We start from the raw sequence: 18016 nt of genomic DNA, 5'->3' as shown, positions 1-18016 counted from the left end.
CATTCTCCGGCATGTCCAGGCAAGGCTGGGGGAAAGACAGACCCCTGTCTGAGCCCCTGTCAGTCATCCGGACGGTCCTGAGCCGGAGGGACCAAGGGTCCGATTCGGTAGGAGCTCGCGTTCGGTAGGAGCTCGCATTTCCCAGGGCTCGCGTTCGTTCTCGCGGCAGCCCGCAGCCGAGGCCTAGCCGGAGGGGCTCAGCGCCGCCTCACGCCGGCTCGGCGCAGCCCTCTGCCGAACTGGCGGGGCGGAGGCGGAGCAACAGGCGGGCTGTCCCAGCCCGCAGCCCCGCGCCGGACGAGCATACTACACCTCCCAGGCTGCTCTCGTGGACGGTGGGTGGAGAGAGGCGGCGGGGTCCGCCCCTGGAGCGACCGCGAAAGAGAAGCGGCGAGGAGGGAGGAGGCAGGCAGGCGGGCGGGCGGACGGGCGGGCGGGCGGACAGGCAGCGAGGCAGGGCCGGGCCGAGGCAGGGCCGGCCGGCGATCGCGCGGGCGGGCAGCGGCGGGGCGGTGCGGTGAGGTGCGCCACGTGCGCTTTGGCGAGGTGGGCGCAAGGCGCGCTGCGCGCTCGGAGAGGGCCGGGCGAGAGCGGCCCGGCTGCCTTCCGGGCTGCTTGGGCAGCTTCCCCCGCGGCCCCCCTGCTGGCGAGGGCGGGCGAAGAGCGGGCTGAATTCCGGCCTCTTGGCTCCCCGCAGCTCCCCCGCGCTTTCCTCCTTGGCGGCGCGCCGGACTTCCTCGGCTGTTACTCGGCCGCCGCCGCCGCCGCCTTGCGCGATGCCGCCGCCCCGTTCTCGCCTCCGGCCAGCCTGACGGTGCCGCGCGCGCGGGGAGACGGAGCTCGGGGCTCGGCAGCGCTCTCCTCGCTCCCTCCCCGGGGGCGTCTTTTCGCGGGGTGCGGAGAGAACCCCGCCGCGGCGCCGCGGGGGGAGGAGGAGCAGGGGGTGGCGCGATGCGGCTCCGAGCGAAAGCGGCGCGCCGGTGACCGCGGGGCTGGGGGCGAGCGGCAGCCGGGGGGCCTCCGCTCGCCGCAGCGTCCCGCTGCCTGCAAGGCTCGCGGAGGGGGCGTTCGGGCGTGGGTCAGCCGCCTGAAAGAAGCCGACGGACCCCCCCCCCTCCCTACACTCCGGCATCCCCTCCCGCCGAGGCGCTGCGGCAGTTCAGCGATGCTTCGCCGGCAGATCAATCGCTTCGTAAGTACCTCCGCGCCACCCGCAGTTCGGGGAGGGCAGGGCTGTTTCTCTGGTCCATGCGAGCGGGGCGCGCGGCGCCTTCCCGAGCGCCGGGATGTGTGCCTAGTTGCCTGTCGGCGCCTGCCCGGATGATCTCCGGCTCCCCTCCGCTCCAAGTGCGCCAAAACCAAGTCATCGGTCCTAGTGATGATCCGGAGGCCTGAGGACGGACCCCCGTTTCCCAGCCTATCCATCGCGTTCTCTTCCCAGGCTTCGCACGTACAGAGGCACGAACGCACAGGGACACAAGCACGCGCTGCCTGTGTGTTGTGGTCGCTGCTTTCCCTCCCTCCCATCCTTAGGGCTCCCCAGGTTGCCTGCGACCGGCAGGTAAATAGCGCTTTCCCCGGACAGCCACTGCAGGAAGGGTCGGCGGAAAGATGGCGTGTTTGATTGGTTGCTTTGGTCACTTTTTTTCCCCTCCTTTTGTTCCTCCCAGCCAGGAGAGCACATGGATGGGGGAAGACCTGCAGCTCAGAATCCCGAAGTGGCCTTTTCTGCATCTCTTGTGTGGGGGAGAGGTGCGGAAAAGGGCAGCCAGCTGGACTGGGGCTGGAAGAGCACTTTCCCTACCAGGGCGAAAGCTTGTGAGAAAGAAAACAGAAATGACCCCGGGGAGGACCATGGAGGCTTATGAAAGGATGCATGGTGTGGAGAATGTGGATAGAAAGGGAAATTTACTCCTTTGCTCATAATGCTGCTAGGCTTCAGGTCAGAGCAAGGACGGATTTCCTGCCTCAAGCGATGGAGCAGAATGAGGAAGCAGAACTCTGATATGGTAGAATGGGTCGTCCCTTGTCTGGCTGTAGTTGGAGATTCCAATTTGACTGGACGCTTCCATTGCAAAACCAAACCAAACACCTCCCTGCAAATAGAAAACTATTGCATCAGGGAGAAAGGGTTTATTTATTTATTTGATTTATACCCCACCTTTCCATCAGAAAACTTTATTTATTTAAAATATTTCTTGGCTGCCTTTCAGGGTAGAAGCCCTCCCAAGGTGGCATACAGCAATAAAACACATGAAAACAATAAGAACAATAATAAAACCAACAGTAAAACCGGCAACAATGTTAACAGCGGTAACAGCAACAATAGCAGTCATATCAGGAGAAGGCCAAGGTAGAATAATATGTTTTCAAGGCCTTCTTAAAAGTCTGCAATGATGGAGCATGGCGGACCTCCAATGGCAGCTTGTTCCAAAAGTATGGGGCCACTGCAGAGAAGGCCCTCTCATGTGTGATCACCCATGTGACTGCTGTCATGGGTGGGCACATGAGAAGTGCTTCTCTTTCTAATCTTAAAATGGCACTGAAGGTGGCTAACGAACTTTTTTAAAAAGAAATTGTACTTACAAACAATAAAAACACATAGAAAACACCATAAATTACAGAATAAAAACAGCACCCAACTCAACAGACCACTTTCTAACAGCCTCATGCTTGGTGCTGGTTTTCTGTCTGCGGGGAGGTGAGTTCAGATTTGCCACCTGCCATCTGAAGCTGTTCAGTCCGTTTCTGCCACCTGGGAACTCGACCACCTCTAAAAGGGGACTGAACAAATTCATGGAGGAGAAAAGGTCTATCACTGGCTATTAGCCAAGATGACTAGATGTATCCTATATGTACAGTGGCAGTGTATCTCTGAATACCCTGTCTTGCTTGTGTGCTTCCTGAAGGCACCTGGTTGGCCACTGTGAAGAACAGGACGCTGGACTAGATGGACCTTTGGTCTGATCCAGCAGGGCTCTCTTATGTTTCTCTGCATGAGAAGAAAATACTCGTCCTGCCTGGTCAGTATCCTGTATGGCAGAGGTAGACTGCTGTAGGTGGAGGTTCTATTTAGCTGTAATTTCTAATAGCTGCTGTTTTTTTACTTTTGTCCTTGGCTTGTGCTTTTGCATTCAAATCCTATGTTCCCCTGTGCTAGGAGCAAAGGGTTCATCTCTTGTTTGTGGGATTCCTTGAAGCCTCTGATGGCCTGCTATTAGAAACAAGATGTTGGACCTGAACAAAAAAAGTAGATTTAAAAAAAAAAAAATGACTGGTTCACTGCTGAAATTCGGCAACAAACTGTCCCCAAGCTCTCTGTAGTGCTGAAAGGATTAAATTTTAGCTTACTGACCAGCTTTGACCCTTTTAGGGCTCTGTAGCCACTACAGAGTGCTATTTTGTTTGTGAAATAAATAAAAAAAATACTTCAGTGGCACGGATATGGCCTGTGGGCTATGTGTTGCCCACCCCCGGACTAGATATTTTCTTGGCCTCATACAGCAGAGCTCTTCTTGTTGTCGAGCCTTTGATCCATCCTCCAAAATACCGCTTTCCAGATATTCAGGATTGAAGTTGGGTGTGGGGTGTGCATTCAACCTCTTATTGCAGCCTGCAAATGCATATTTGTGTGTGTGTGTGCTGGATTGCGCATACACACAAAATGCCAACTAATGGCGGAGGGAGGGAGGGAGAGTGTTTTTTTGTTTTTGTTTTAATCAGTTGCCCAAGAAAGGTAATTCTCCCCCCACCCCCTTTCAAGGCCAGATGTTCCGGAGATCTCTAGGGTTCACCTTGCACTGTTTCCTTAGAACAGGAAACTGTTTCTTGCAAGCTGTCCTTTGGTGCGGGTTTTATTATAGCCTTGCTGGCATGCTGCATCGCTGTGTGTAGCCCTATGGGTTGTCCGAAACGTGGCCTTCCTAAAAGGTCGTGTATCACAAACCCTTCTGCAATTCTCGCTTGTGCTCAAACAGCTACAGAAAATAGAAGGGATGTCTCAAGTACAGGCTTGTTCATGTGACTGGGTTTCTTGTGCCATGCCTCAGTGGCAGAGCACCTCCTTTGCACAGTGGAAGCTGATGGCTCCGATGTCAGTGGGGCGGTGGATCTCCTCCGGGTTTCAGTCAGAACCAGCCAGAACTCTAAAGGAGCTCCCCCAAGGTGCAAGAGCTCCTTGAGAGTTCTGACTGGTTCTGACTGAAACCTGGAGTGGATTCACCACCTCACTGACATCAGAGCCACCAGCCTCCACTGACTTTCCATTCAGAAGGTCCCAGGTTCAACCCTCGCTGTCTCCAGCTTGGGCTGGGAGAGACCCCTGCCTGAAAAACTGGAGAGCCGCTGCTAGTCAGTGTAGACCAGGGTGTTGACCCTTAGGCCTTCTGGGACTTCCCAGAAGGCCATACCCCTTTCCCTACTTCATCGGGGGTTTCCGCTCCTCCCCCAACCACTGATTTCTTTGTGGTTTCCTGGCTTTTGCATGGTTTCCCCCCATTCTAAATGCCTGTCCTATGTAAGAGCAGTAAGAGCTTGAGGCTAAAATAGGCTATCAGTGGCTACTAGTCCTGCTGGCTATGTGCTACCTCCAGTACCTGTGGCAATGAGTCTATGTACACCAGCTGCTGGGGAATATGGGTGGGAGGGTGCTGTTGCACTCATGCCCTGCTTGTGGGTTCCTGGTCGACAGCTGGTTGGCCACTGTGCGAACAGAACGCTGGACTAGATGGACCCTTGGTCTGATTAAGCAGGGCTCTTTTTATGTTCTTAGGCTGTTCCTTTTGTCCCCGTCCCTTTTGCCTTCAGCCCCACCCACAACTGGAATGTGGTCCCCAAGAGGGCCTCAGAAATTGAATTTGGCCCTCGGGCTGAAAGAGGTTCAAGCACCCCTGGTGTAGACCAAGGTAAGGAACCTTTTGGGGCCTGTAGGCACATTTGGCAATTTGAGAAACTGCCCTGGGAGCCACCACAAAATGGCTGCCATGGGATGCAGGGCAAAGGACAAGTAATCTGCCCAGAAGACTGAGGACAAGGCAGAGGTGGAGTTTAAGCCACAGTACACTAAACAACTCCTTCGAACTTAGTTTTCAGCACCAGCACAGACCTATTTCATAGCAATTCCCGCTGTTGGTAAGAAAATGTTTTTTGTTTGTTTGTTTGTTTTTTAAGTGGGGACGTTAGGTCTCCTTGGTGGGTGCTAAGAAAGGTTTCCGAGGGCGCCTTGGTGCCAGCGGAGACCACGTTGCCTTCCCCTGGTGCAGACTATACTGAGCTAGATAGGACTCTTGGTCCGACCTGCTGTTAGTATTATTAATTTATTATATTTCTATACTGCCCCCTAGCCGAAGCTCTCTGGGCAGTTTACAGAAGTTAAAACATTAAATACAATATCAAAAGTTTAAAATCCATTTACATAAAAGCACACAGACAATATACACAAACAACATATAACTAAAAGCAACCTTGAACTGTCAGTCGTAACGAAAGACACATCCAGGACCTAAAACTCATCATGTCCTGCCAAATGCCTGGGAAAAGAGATAGGGAGTTGTCTCAACACTTGCTACTCTGCTCTTGTTACCACCTTGTCTTGTGGTTAGCCCATTTAGCAGTGCAAGTAGCTATTCCTTCCAGCCTCTAGATGAGATGCCTGCCAGATAGGCCACTCTCTGGCACATTAATAAATGCAGACAAGTCTGTCTTGTCCAGTATTATGTTTCTAACAGTAGCCAACCAGATAACTTTGGAAAGGTCACAGGCAGTGCATGCAGGTGTCCTTACTCTCTGTCTCCAGATCCTACTTAGAGATATACTGCCTCTGATCATGGAGGCTTCATTTAGGTAGCGTGGATTAGTACTCTTGATAGCCTATTCTCTAAAAATGTATGTAATCCTTTTTTTAAAAAGCAATTTTATTAAACTACAAGACTAATTCCAAAAGACCATTGCTGTTTCTTTTCATTCTATTTTTTTTTTTAAGAAAGGCTTATATTCAAATAGTCTACTGCAGGCAGAAGCCTAAAGTCCAGTCAACTCAGGAAATACTATGTACATGAAACAGAATCTATACGATACTGAAAAACAATTATGAACCTTAATACGGGCACCCCCCCCACTGAAAATCAAGTAACGCGTGAGAACTTTTTACACACTTTTGTTTCTATCCTATATACATTTACCTAGGAGTAGGTCCCATTGAACTCGGTGGGCCTAACTGCTGAGTAGACATAAGACTGCACCACAGTTGCTATCTTCCATCTCTTCATTTAGCAGTTTCACTTTGGCCAGCTTTGCAATTTGCCACGCTTCATTCATCTCTCCTTTAATTGTGGGCATTTTGGAATAATGCCAGTTTCTCTTTGCACTTGTCATTTCTGGGGCAGTCAATGACGCTGATGGTAAAGAAAGATGTGCGTTTCCTGCACACTTGTTTAAGAAACAAATACTTAAAAATGGAATCAAAAGTATGTCATAATTTGTTCTATTAATTTCTCTTTATAATTCATTTTCAAAACCGCAGCCCAACAAGTCAAGCCCACCACATCCATAGGAAATTAGTTGGTTGATTGGAAGCTGCATCTCCAATGAGTAATACTTATCAGCAGTTTATGTTCTGTTCTATTGCTGTTATTTAAATATGTGCATCATTACTAGAATGCTCAGAGCAACTAAGAACCATCATAAAATGGCATTTTCATTTGGGCGTGTCATAAATTACAGAAGTTTTAGAGACTTGTTTTACAAAAGATCAGATAACTGGAGTAGTTTTACAAAAGATCAGATAACTGGAGTATGATGCGTCATCTTTATTAATGAACTATGTCCTTGAAGTAGCCAGTAAATCTATAACGATGCTATCAATTTATTAATTGTTGGAAGGATCATAATGGTCTGGTTTTGTAAGAATCTACAGTCCCTATGATAGATGAAGGTTCTGGAAAGTACTAGGATGGATACACTGACAGATATAGCATGAGGTTGGTCTGATTATGGGAAATGAGCAATGCTTTTGTTAAATGGCAACCGTTTATTATCATTTGGAATAACTGTTATGAGTTGGGAAGACTGGATACATTTGTATTTGGAAAGTAATTGAAATGAATTGTGATTCAGTTGGACAGATTTTTGATGTGTCTATGTGTTATTCTCAGAGTAAAATTGAACAAGAAAAATGCCAATAAAACAATGTTAACCATAACATTATGAAACAGACAGATTGCAGACAGCAATCATGCTGAACTGAAATTGAATCAAAGCACACTGTGATGGACTGTGAGTCTATCAACATTAAAAAAGTAGAGGTTTTGACTCGATGCCAAAATGTGCAAAGGGCAAAAGTCAGCTGGGGTCTCGTGTGACAGGGATTTTCATAGCCCGGGTGCCACTAATGAGAAAGAGCCCTGTCACATTCCCACCTCATATGACAGTGAACATGGAGTGGGGCCTCCTCTGATCTCAGTGTGTGTGTAGACTCATATGGGAGCAGGTGGTCCTTTAGATACCCAGGTCTCAAGCCATTTATGGATTCTAAGGGCCCAGCACAGTGCCTCTAATTGGCACCAGATACAAATGGGGAGCCAGTGAAGTTGATATTGGGGTGACATGATCAAATATAACTCTTAAGCTGCATCGACTGATCTTTCTCCAAAATCAACCCCACGTAGAGTGATGAATGGTTGTAGGCCCACTGTAGGAGTTTCTTCTTAAGAAAGGGGCAGGGGTTATGAATGCTCACTGCTGCTGGTAATTGAATGAATTGTCTTTCCAAGGATGTTTTTAGGGATGGGAAAAAAATAGAGACAAAGAAATAGAGAAAAAATAGAGGTGTTCTCATTCCTTTGTCTTCTTGTGTGCTAGCTGGATGCATTGTTCATCTCCTGGCCAAAATAACCTTTTCCAACAGAAATAACTATTTTGCAATGAAAAGCTTCTGGGAATCTACTAACACCTTCGATACAAAGCCTGAAAGAATGTTGCTTGGCTTTTATTGCCGTGCTTTAAGTTTCTTATGCTTAGCCAGGGTAATGAAGCCTAGACGGTGGTTTTAACTCCTCAGTTTTGGTCTTGATGTCAATCCTGCGATGTGTGTGTGAGAGAGAAATCAAGATGTGTTGATTGTTCCCAAATTTGGCATGTACGTTCACTTGAATGGCATTTGTAAAGGCCATCTTTTGTCATGCTAGTACCCTCCGGATGTATTGGACTACAACTCCCATCAGCCCCAGCCAGACTAGACAATGGTTGGGGATAATGGGAACCCTTCAGACCCTTCTTATTAGCCCCTCTGTGCCTATCTCCTTTGGTCTCTTCCCCAAGCTGCCTCCTCCTTCACCTACTCTTCCTCCAGCCTTCGCCTTTGCCCATTGCCTATTCTGTATCCTTCAGCCTCTTCACTTCTAGGTTTCCTGCCCCTTTGCTTTCCGATCTCCTGGGACATCTTTCCTACTTCTAGGCCTGCCCAGCAGAGCTGTCCCTAGGGCCCATGTGAGGTTTTAATCTTAGCCAGATGGCCAGCTTCCTGTCTCTCTCAGGAGTTGGACTGCAGGCACTCTAGCTGCTTTGTTCCTGAGCAGTTGGAATGTTCCTGAACATTCTGCTCCATGAATGCCAGTGCAGCAGCTTCACTGCCATACACACAATCCAATAGAGATGGCTGAGGGCTGAACTTGGGACCTTCTGCTTGCAAAATATGCGCTTGGCCATTGAGCTACACCTCCTCATGCAAAACTCAAAAGTTTGAGAGCACGGTGCAGGCTGTTTCCCCAAATTGCTAAGGCCTTTGCACTCTGCAAAGAGGAATTTAGCCCTTTAAAAGCTCCCCCCCCTCAACGAACATTTGACAGAAACCAGGGTTTTATTTCTTTTTACAAATGCAAACCCCAAAGTGTTGCCGTTCCAAGAGCATTAAAAGGGTCATAGCATAGTTGCAGAGACCTTCCTTGCATGCAAAAGGTCCCAGGTTCAATCCCCTCAGGTAGGGCTGGGCGAGTCCCTGAGGGGATTGAACCTGGGACCTGGAAAGCCCCCAGAATGTCAGTGTCTTCTTCATCCTGCTGCCCTCCAAATGGTCATGCTGGCTGGAGATAGAAATGGCCGTGGCAGCTGGGGTGATGGGAGTTGTACTCCCCACACGTCTGGGCTTGGGGAAGCCTGGCATAAACAGTGCTGAGCTAGTTGGACCAAGGGTCTGATTTGGTAATAGTGGACCGCTTCCTGTGTTCCTGTAACAAGGAACAAAAACGTTCAGCGTTGTGAACGTATATCCCTGTATTTCTGAAGCATGTGCTGTCCTGGCCTTGGCTGTGGTGTGCCCTTTTCCCATAGTGCACCAAGGTTACGGGGAGCACCGAATGGGCGATGCGCAACTCCGGCTAAGAAATCCCTCCTGTCGGACTTTAATCTATTAAGTGGTATTGGAAGTATCTTAATAAATAATAGAAAGAAATATCGACAGGAAGAAGAGGCTGCCTCTTTTACACTCAAACTACTTAACCCCCCCCCCCCATCACAACTCGCATTTCACAAGAAGCAATTCTGGTTGAAGCTTCATTGCTTAACTGCTCTTCTGTTCCCTCTCCAACCCCACCCCCTATTCCTCACAACCTGCCAGTTCTGTCTTACTCCCTTCTTTTGCAAAAATACACAGCAGATGGAAAATTCTTGGAAACGTAGCTTGTAAAGCATTGTTTACCTCCACCAGCCTCCGCACTCCTGTTTGCCCTGAGAAGATAAGGACATAAAGAACATAAAGACGTAGAGGAGGGAGCAGTGACAGGAAGCGGGGGAGGATGTCTATCTGTCTGTCTGTCTGTCCGTCCGTCCGTCCGTCTGTCCGTCCGTCCGTCCATCCATCCATCCATCCTTAAAGCTACTGGAGATTTATGCTACAGGAGATTTGGCAGTCTACTCTATATACAGATCGGGTGTGATCGCCTTGACTATCACACAGCATATGCTAGTCTTTCCTAACCTGGTGCCCTCCAGATGTTTTGGACTAGAGTTCCCATCAGCCCCGGGCAGCATGGGCAGTGGTCAGGGGTGATGGGATTTATCATGTAAAACCTCTGAAACCTCAAGAGGGTACCAGGTTGGGAAAAGCTGGCCTACGCTTCGTATGTGGAAGGTCCCAGGTTTGATCCTGGCATCTCTCCTGGTAGAGCTGGAAAGTCTCCAAGTCTCCTTGGAGAGCCATTGCCTAGTTGGTGTAGAGTTAATGCACAGCTAGACGGACTATTCTTTTATTTTATTGTTTATTTTCATTAAGCAATAAAGAAAATGAAGAAAAGGAACAATAAAACTGGTTTAACTTGGTACAAGGCAGCTTCTTGTATTTCTGTGGAGCCTTACACTGCCACAGACACAATACAGTGTAGTTGCCAAGGCTTAAACTGGGGACACTCCGTTGGTAAACACCTGAGCTTTTCCAGCCTCAGCTCCCCATCTGCAATGTGGGAATCATAATCCTGGCCCGCCCCACAGGGCTGTTGTAAAGTTTACATATGTGAAGAGCTTTCAACATTCCTAAAGCACTGTATAAGACTGTAATCCTCAAGACCGGATTACTGCAATGTGCTCTATGTGGGGTTGCCCTTAATGCTGGTCCAGAACCTGGAGCTGGTGCAGAATGCAGCAGCTTGGCTGTTGTCAGGAGCTGCCCCTTTCAGCATGTAACTCCTTTGCTGAGGGAACTGCACTGGCTGCCTATTTGCTACCAGGCCAGGTTTAAGATATTACTACTAGTGTACAAAGCCCTAAACAACTTGGGACCAGGATACCTGAGAGAGTGCCTTCTCCCTTACGAACCTGCCCAGTCACTGAGGTCATCAGAGGGCATGTCCCTGGTGGTTCCACATGGACCCACGTTCTGGCTGGAGTCCACCAGAAAAAGAGCCTTCAGTGTGGTGGCCCCTTCCTGTGAAACTCCCTGCCTCTGGAGGTCAGGCAGGTGCCAACCTTGTGTTGCTTTCAGCACCTCCTGAAGACATTGTTATTTCGAGAGGCCTTCCTTGAGTGACTAGCCACCGTTTATTAAGTTCAGAACTTGTTTCTTTTAAAAAGTTTTAATATGGTGTTTTAGGGTGCAATCCTATGGCTGCTAGACAGCGACTAGACAGCCGTAGGATTTTTTGGTTTTCAGGAACCAACCCTGGAGCCAGCGCTCCGAGGTTGGTTCCCAGAAAACCGCCTGCCTGCCCCCTCCCCTGTTGCCTCGTAGGTGGAGCAGTTCTTCCTCAGATCCACCCTTGGAAGAGCAGTGTGGGGTGGGGGGAAAGGGGGGTGTTCCTGGGGGCGGGGAGAGGAGGGGATGGCGGAAGTGCTGGTACTTCCTATACGCCATCCGCCCCCCCTCGCTCTGAGCCGCCCGGACTAGGCATCTGAAATCAGCCCTCTTGCCGCGAATGCAGGGCGGCCAGAGCGCAGAGGAGAAGATCCCTCCGCGTTCCACCCACCCTGCATTGGATAGTCGGTTGCCTCCGAGTTCGGAGGCAGCCGACTATCCCCATAGGATTGCGCCCTTCTTCTTTTATCTTTGTTGTTCACCGCTCTGAAATCTTTTGATGTGGAGCGATATATAAATATTGTAAATAAATAAATAATAAATAATAGAAATGTGACATATTTTTACATTATTACTGGACTACAGGAGAAGGAGTCGCGAAAGGTTTTGTGTGCGCCCCAGGCTTTTGAGACTTCACCAGCTTTTTTCCGCACGCTCTGAAACCATAAGGGCTAACAGCTTGCGGGATAGAACTGCGGAATGCCCCGAGCCCAGCCCATAAGGTCAGGGTCGGCTGTTGCTGTGGTGCCAGTTCTGTACCTGGAGCTTACACGTCTTGCCTCAGGGTTAATGTGCACGTTTGCTGTTTTGCAAATTACACTGGAGGAGAAAAAAAATAATTCTGCCTCCCATTTTATGAGGTGTAAAAGAGCTACCTCGGCTTTCTGTTCTTCTATTTGCTGCATCCTAAACCTCTCCCAGGCCATGACATAGTTAATGCCCGTGATGGCAAGGCTGCGGTACGTTGGGTTGGATAGTGTCCAGACTCTGTTGCTTTGCTTTTTATCTTCTTTTTCTCTCATCGTCTTTACTTGGTGAATTCCTGCACCTTCCCTTGTATTTATAGACCCTCATGGAAGGGCTGGTGGTTCCGGACTGTTTTCCTAGTGCCCCGCCCATCTGGTACGCAGAGTTCCACTGCTACACTTTTGCTTGACTGGTGCTTCTCTGAGCTACTTCCGATAAGCAGAAAAAGTTAAAGGTAGAATCCTCTCTGGACCACTTCACACTGCAAATGACAGGGGAGTTGCAGTTTTGAATGTCTGTTTGATTTTTTTTTAAAAACTCCTTGCAGATGGAAAGGTGGCATTGGCAAGAAAGGTTCTAAGCTCGCCCTCTTCCTGAGTTGCTATCTTTCCAGATGCATGGCACTCTTTTTCTCTGGGGAACATTCAAGCATTCCATTCCCCGTCCTGTGTTCTGAAGTGGTACAGCTCAGGAATGACTGTACGGTGCATTTTCCCAAATGTTCCAATTGGACTGTCATCTTCTGAACCCACTCCCTAAAAAGATTCTTTCCCAGCCCATCAGAATAGGAGTGAAAGTGAATTGGGAGGGAGTGGGAAATGTATTTATTTGCTACTCTGTTTTTCCACCAAAAAAATGGCACTCCAGGTGGCTAACAGTAATAAGAACCAATTTTTTGAAATAGAAACTTGGCTTGAACAATAAAAAAACAAAGACATTAAAAACACACGCACAACAATAACGGAATAAAAACAGCAGCCAACTCTACAGAATAGCTTACATGCCAAACACCTGCTTGAATAAAAAGATCTTTGCCTGTGGGAGGACGTAGAAACACGGGAAGCTGCGTTATACTGACCAGGTTTGGACTATCACTGCATGGGGTGGGGGTGGGGGTGGGGGTGAGAAGCCAACATGCAGTTGGGGTTGTAGGGTCAGTATGAAGCCGCCCCCTCTGTGTTGTGCACCAGGTTTGCACGACACACCAGTCCACGCTGCAGCACGGGTAATTATGTAAACAATGGGTGTGTGTGCAGCACGCAGAGAAGCCATGGTGGCTTCTTTCCCCCCTGCAATCGTCTGAACACCCCCAGTGAGTCAGATACCCTTTCTCCATCTAGCCCAGGATTACTGACACTGACTTGTGTGTTCCCTAATTTCAGGTCCCAGTTGCTGGCAAAACACTACCCCTATTTTCTCTCTCTCTCCCCCTCCCTCCCTCCCTCCCTCCCTCCCTCTCACACACACACACACACACACACACACATACACACTTTTGCATTTGGGAAATCTCTTGTTTAAAAAAGTGTTCATGTAAATTAGGAACCGAGGAAGTGTCCTTATACCGAGTCAGACCCTTGGTCCGTCTTGCCCAGTATTGTCAACACTGGCTGGCAGCAACGATTTCAGGCAGGACTTTTTTCTAGCCCTGCCTGGAGATGCCGGGGATCGAACCTGGGACCTTCTGCATGCAAAGCAGGGGCGCTACCACTGAGCCATAGCCTCTCCGTAAGGACGGGAGAGAGGGAGTCAACCTAGCCCTTCCCTGAGAGACTTGCACTCAGATACTAAACTTCTACGTTTTGAATGTGGAGATCCCCGTGCTTGCTGTATCAGTGTTTGAAATCCACGTGGGGCTTCCAAGGGGATTACAAGACTCTGGAATGGCCTATACAGTTGGGAAGGGATGCAAGTGTATGCCCACATGCTACCAGGGTCACTGACTCAAAGAACAACCAATCCAGCTGCTTCTCCTGTTTCAGTTTAGCTGAAATGAACATCTTCGGGGGAGGAGAAAGCATTTCAAACACAAGCAGCGAGCACCCCTGCTCCCAAACCGGATCTGAGAAGAGAATGGCTGGAAGCGTGAGCTGTGGCCAGTGACCATGAGGGTGACACTCATGGTAGTGGGTTGGATCGGGGCTATCTGCCAGTGCCGGGTGTAGACGGATTTTTCAAAACATCACCTAGGCCTTTTATTATGCTTCTGAAATGTTTCTGCTGCTCTTGTCTTCTGCTGCTCTTGTCTTCTGCTGCTCTTGTCTTCTGCTGCTCTTGCCTTTTATTATGCTTCTGAAATGCTTCTGCTGCTCTTGTCCCAGCTTGCCACTCTTGGGCTGCGAACCTGTGCACACTTAGGAGAAAGCCCCATGGAACTTTGTGGGACTTGCGTCTGAATAGGCATTATGAATAGGCATTATAGGGGTTGCCCTGGTTGTGATTGTCTGTGTGTGCAGCGGTGTAGTGAAACCAGGGCTCACAGGGACGTAGCAGTGGCACATTTTAATTATCAGGGACACTGATGTCATCTGCCACCTCCCGTCAAAATTCTCTGTTCCTCTGAGCTTAGCTGCAATTGTCACGGTAGCTGGCGCAGGGGGCAGGAGAGAAATGAATGTTCACAGCAATAATATATTGATCCTTGTCGGAATGTCAAGTGTTTGGGGGTGGCTTGGTCTTGAATTGGCAATTAAGAGCCATTGGCTTTGGAAAAGACCTGCTCCTAGCAGGCAGAATTGACCTGTTGATATGGAGCAACATTGCTGCTTGTAATTTTGGACTCTTCTTGGGGGCTTGGTTAGAAGGAATGTCAGGATGTGTTCCTGCATTTCAAAATCTACCACTACACCAGTGCGTGTATGTGTGTGTTTTAAGGTTTTTATATTGTTCTTATGTGTTGGTTAGCATCTGTTTTATAAGCCACCCTGGGCCTTCCACAACTGAAGGGCAGGGTGGAAACCTTCTAAATAAATTAACAGTGCATTAAGCGGGTCCAAACGCTGTCAGTGTGAGAATCCCATTATCTTGGTGCTTAATGAATGCCATTTTGGCCTTGGACAGCTGTTGGTCAAGATCTCTCTTCCTAGAGAAACCATCTTGCTGATCTCATCTGATAGCCCATCCTAATGCACTGAGATTAGTTGTGCTTCTGGCAGGAGTCTGGTTGCATTAGGGAGGATTAGATTGCCGTGTCGCTCTGTTGGAAAGCCTGGATGTGAGCACTTCTGCGCTGCCTCTTGGGATGAGAACTGCTTGCAAGAGGAGCTGCGTTGTGTAATAGCTACTGTCTTCCCCCTGCCTACACGCACTCACACAGACCCTTGCCATGTAGTCTCCCTGCCTCTTGCTTTTCCCTAACACCTTAGCTTTCCCCCTTTGTAGTTAACCTTGAATATTAACGCTGAACGATAAACAGCACGCCAGAGGCCGCCCAGTTGCTGCGGAGTCGGCACTAATCCATTTGACGTCCATTGGGGGGGGGGGGAGTGAAAATTGGATCCACCATGCACTTCTTTCCCCAGATTGGAAGAGGCACAAGCGATTAACCCCATTTGAACACGTAGGAAAATGCTGGAGTCTCAGTGGCATCGGAAGTGAATATTGCAGTTTGCGTCCTCGGAGGCCACTTCGAATGGGATGTGGTAGTGATGGGAGTTTGTTCTGAAGTGGATTACTTCTGGCAACGGAGCATTTGAGGTTATCTTTCCTGGAAGCGACGGCCATTTTCTAAAGAAGTTGCATAGATACGTCCAGTTTAGGGTTTTGTGGGAACTGGACCTTTAGCTCCGGTGAAGTCCATCAAAAGTGCCTTGGGTACAGTTAAGGCCAAAACACACGTTACGTTATCCATGCTGAAAATCACCCCCTGCACACACACACTTTGGGGGATGTTTTCAGCAGGAAATGGGCTCAGAGGCCTGGTCAAAATAAGAAACACAGGGCCCATCTCCTTTCTCTTCAAAATAGAAGTGGCCAGTTTAAGAACACTTTAAAAGTGTCAATGATGTAATGTGTAGTTTGCCCTTCAGTGATGTGGGGTTTTCTGAAATGTTTTGCAAGGGAAATGTTTTTCCCCCCAGTACCTTAAATCAATCAGGATCTGATTTGGCATTTTTTACTTGACTTTTATATCTAGTAACAAAACAACTTTAAAAAGAAAGAAAGTTAATTTTACACAGTTTCTGAGTTGAAATATTTGATTTAGGAAAAACAAATGCAATAATGCATGCTTGATGTGGTTTAAATATTATGCTGAAGCAAATTCAAAGCTTGACTCAGAAATTATGCTCATTAGAATACTTGTAAACAGATTTGACTTGGTGTAATTTGACTTGGTGTAAATCCCCTTCTTACATACTTATTTGTACTGTGTGCTAAATATATATCTATTTCTTAGGTATAGTCATCATACTTGGGAAAATGTTAATTACAGCATTGAAACTGACCAATTTAACTGGCATTGTCTCCATTCATTATGTCACTACTTATCTCCTGTGTGAAATGATGCACTTGCGGAATCCCCCCCCCCCCATTTCGTTGTGGGGAAAATTGAGCAATGACAAATTTTCAATCCCACCATGTCCCTGAATACAATCACAAAAGTGTTGGGCCTGTGTAATCTGATATCTGTTTTATTGATTTGATTTATACCTTGCCCTTCAACAGGTGTCCTCGGGCAGTTTAGAAAATGTTAAAAGTCGCAATAAAACAACAGGTCATGACTAACCTATGTCCCAATGATTTCAGTGGGTGCAAGTCTGGATCCACCCCGACGTTGTGATACTGAGAATTTCAAGTATCTGCATGTGTGTATATTGTCAATTGATTACCTGTTATTTGACCACAGTCAAATATTCCATGAAGTCAAGAATGCCATTGTGTAGGTGACAGTGTATGTATGTATGTATGTATGTATTTCATTTCTATACCGCCCAATAGCCGAAGCTTTCTCAGCGGTTCACAAAAATTATGATGATGACAATTTCATGCAGCCTTCTCCAACTTGGTGCTCTCCACATATGTTGGACTACAACTCTCATCATCCTTAGCCAGCATGGCCAGTGGCAATACTGGCTGGGGATTGTGGGAGTTGTAGTCAAACATGTTGGGGGCAGGCACAAAGTTGGGGAAGGCTGCATTACTGTGTTCGTGCGCGACTCCACCTTGCTTCCTGCCAGAACCAGGAAATACCTTCTCCAAATGATCTAGCTGTGTTGATATTTTGTTTTGTTTTAAGTACTGTTGCTTTATTCTATTTCAGATTTTAATTTCTCTTGTTTACATTTTAACTGTAGGCTGATCCTGGTGTTCCAGGATAAGAGCCAAAGAGAAGAACTTCCCAATGAATTGTTCATGTCTATAGAAATCTTGTTGTAAGGCGACAATAATTCATTACAGTGTTGTTATAGCTGGTTTCATTGTTTGACAGTAATGGCTGACAAATTTGTGGCTTTTTTGTGTGATTAGCTAGCATATGCTAGCTATCAATGGCTACTAGTCCTGATGGCTCTGTGCTACCTCCAGTATCTGAGGCAGTGAGCCTTTGTACACCAGTTGCTGGGGAACATGGGTGGGAGGGTGCTGTTACACTCATGTCCTGCTTGTGGGTTTCCCATGTGCAGCTGGTGGGCCACTGTGGGAACAGAATACTGGACTAGATGGACCCTTGGCCTGATCCATCAAGGCTCTTATGTTCTTTAGTAACAAACCTATTGCTAATTCAAGTGCACTTTTGGTTTCTCTAGTCAGTTAATCCTTTAAAAAAAAACCTTGACCATTATTGGACCAATCAATTAGTCAGATACCCAGCCCTAGGATAGTATCCAATGTTAGTCCTACTTCAAGTAGACCCACTGAAATAAATGGATCTTAAGTTAGTCATGACTAACTTAAGTGCCATTCATTTCAATCAATCTACTCTTAAGTAGGACTAACATTGGATACCACCCTCAGCGTGTATTGAAATACATCAGTTTTCTGGACCCCATGGTCCAAAAAAAAGCCCACAAAAAGTTGCCTGAACAATTTTTAAAATTTCTCTTATGCTTTCATCTCTTGAAGGGGGGTGGGGGGTGGGACGACAACAATGCCAGATCTTATAAAGCTCTCCTTTATGGTTGTCTAGAGGTGATCCTTGATCATCATAGCTGAGTAGTTATTACAGTCCTTTTCTGTCTCCCCGCTCCGTCACCCCCCCCCCCCCCCGGTGTC

General features: G+C 48.0%; 1 protein-coding gene across 2 annotated transcripts in view; it reads left to right on the top strand.

The window, feature by feature from the left end:
• The first annotated feature begins 371 nt into the window (after positions 1–371).
• The window catches only part of ATP11C (ATPase phospholipid transporting 11C (ATP11C blood group)), a 112578-nt gene continuing 94933 nt past the window's right edge, over positions 372–18016 (top strand). Inside the window, exon 1 of one of the 2 annotated variants that reach the window (XM_084813671.1) lies at positions 372–1192. In XM_084813671.1, the coding sequence (XP_084669797.1) occupies positions 1166–1192 (27 nt within the window). In that variant the 5' untranslated portion in view covers positions 372–1165. The remainder of the gene's footprint in view (positions 1193–18016) is intronic. The other variant, XM_084813670.1, reaches the window with a different exon arrangement.

Source organism: Heloderma suspectum, chromosome 9, assembly GCF_057233095.1.
Source record: "Heloderma suspectum isolate Gila_16-S chromosome 9, 16-S_ref, whole genome shotgun sequence".
Lineage (NCBI taxonomy): Eukaryota > Metazoa > Chordata > Lepidosauria > Squamata > Helodermatidae > Heloderma > Heloderma suspectum.
This window is presented reverse-complemented; position numbering and strand designations above follow the sequence as displayed.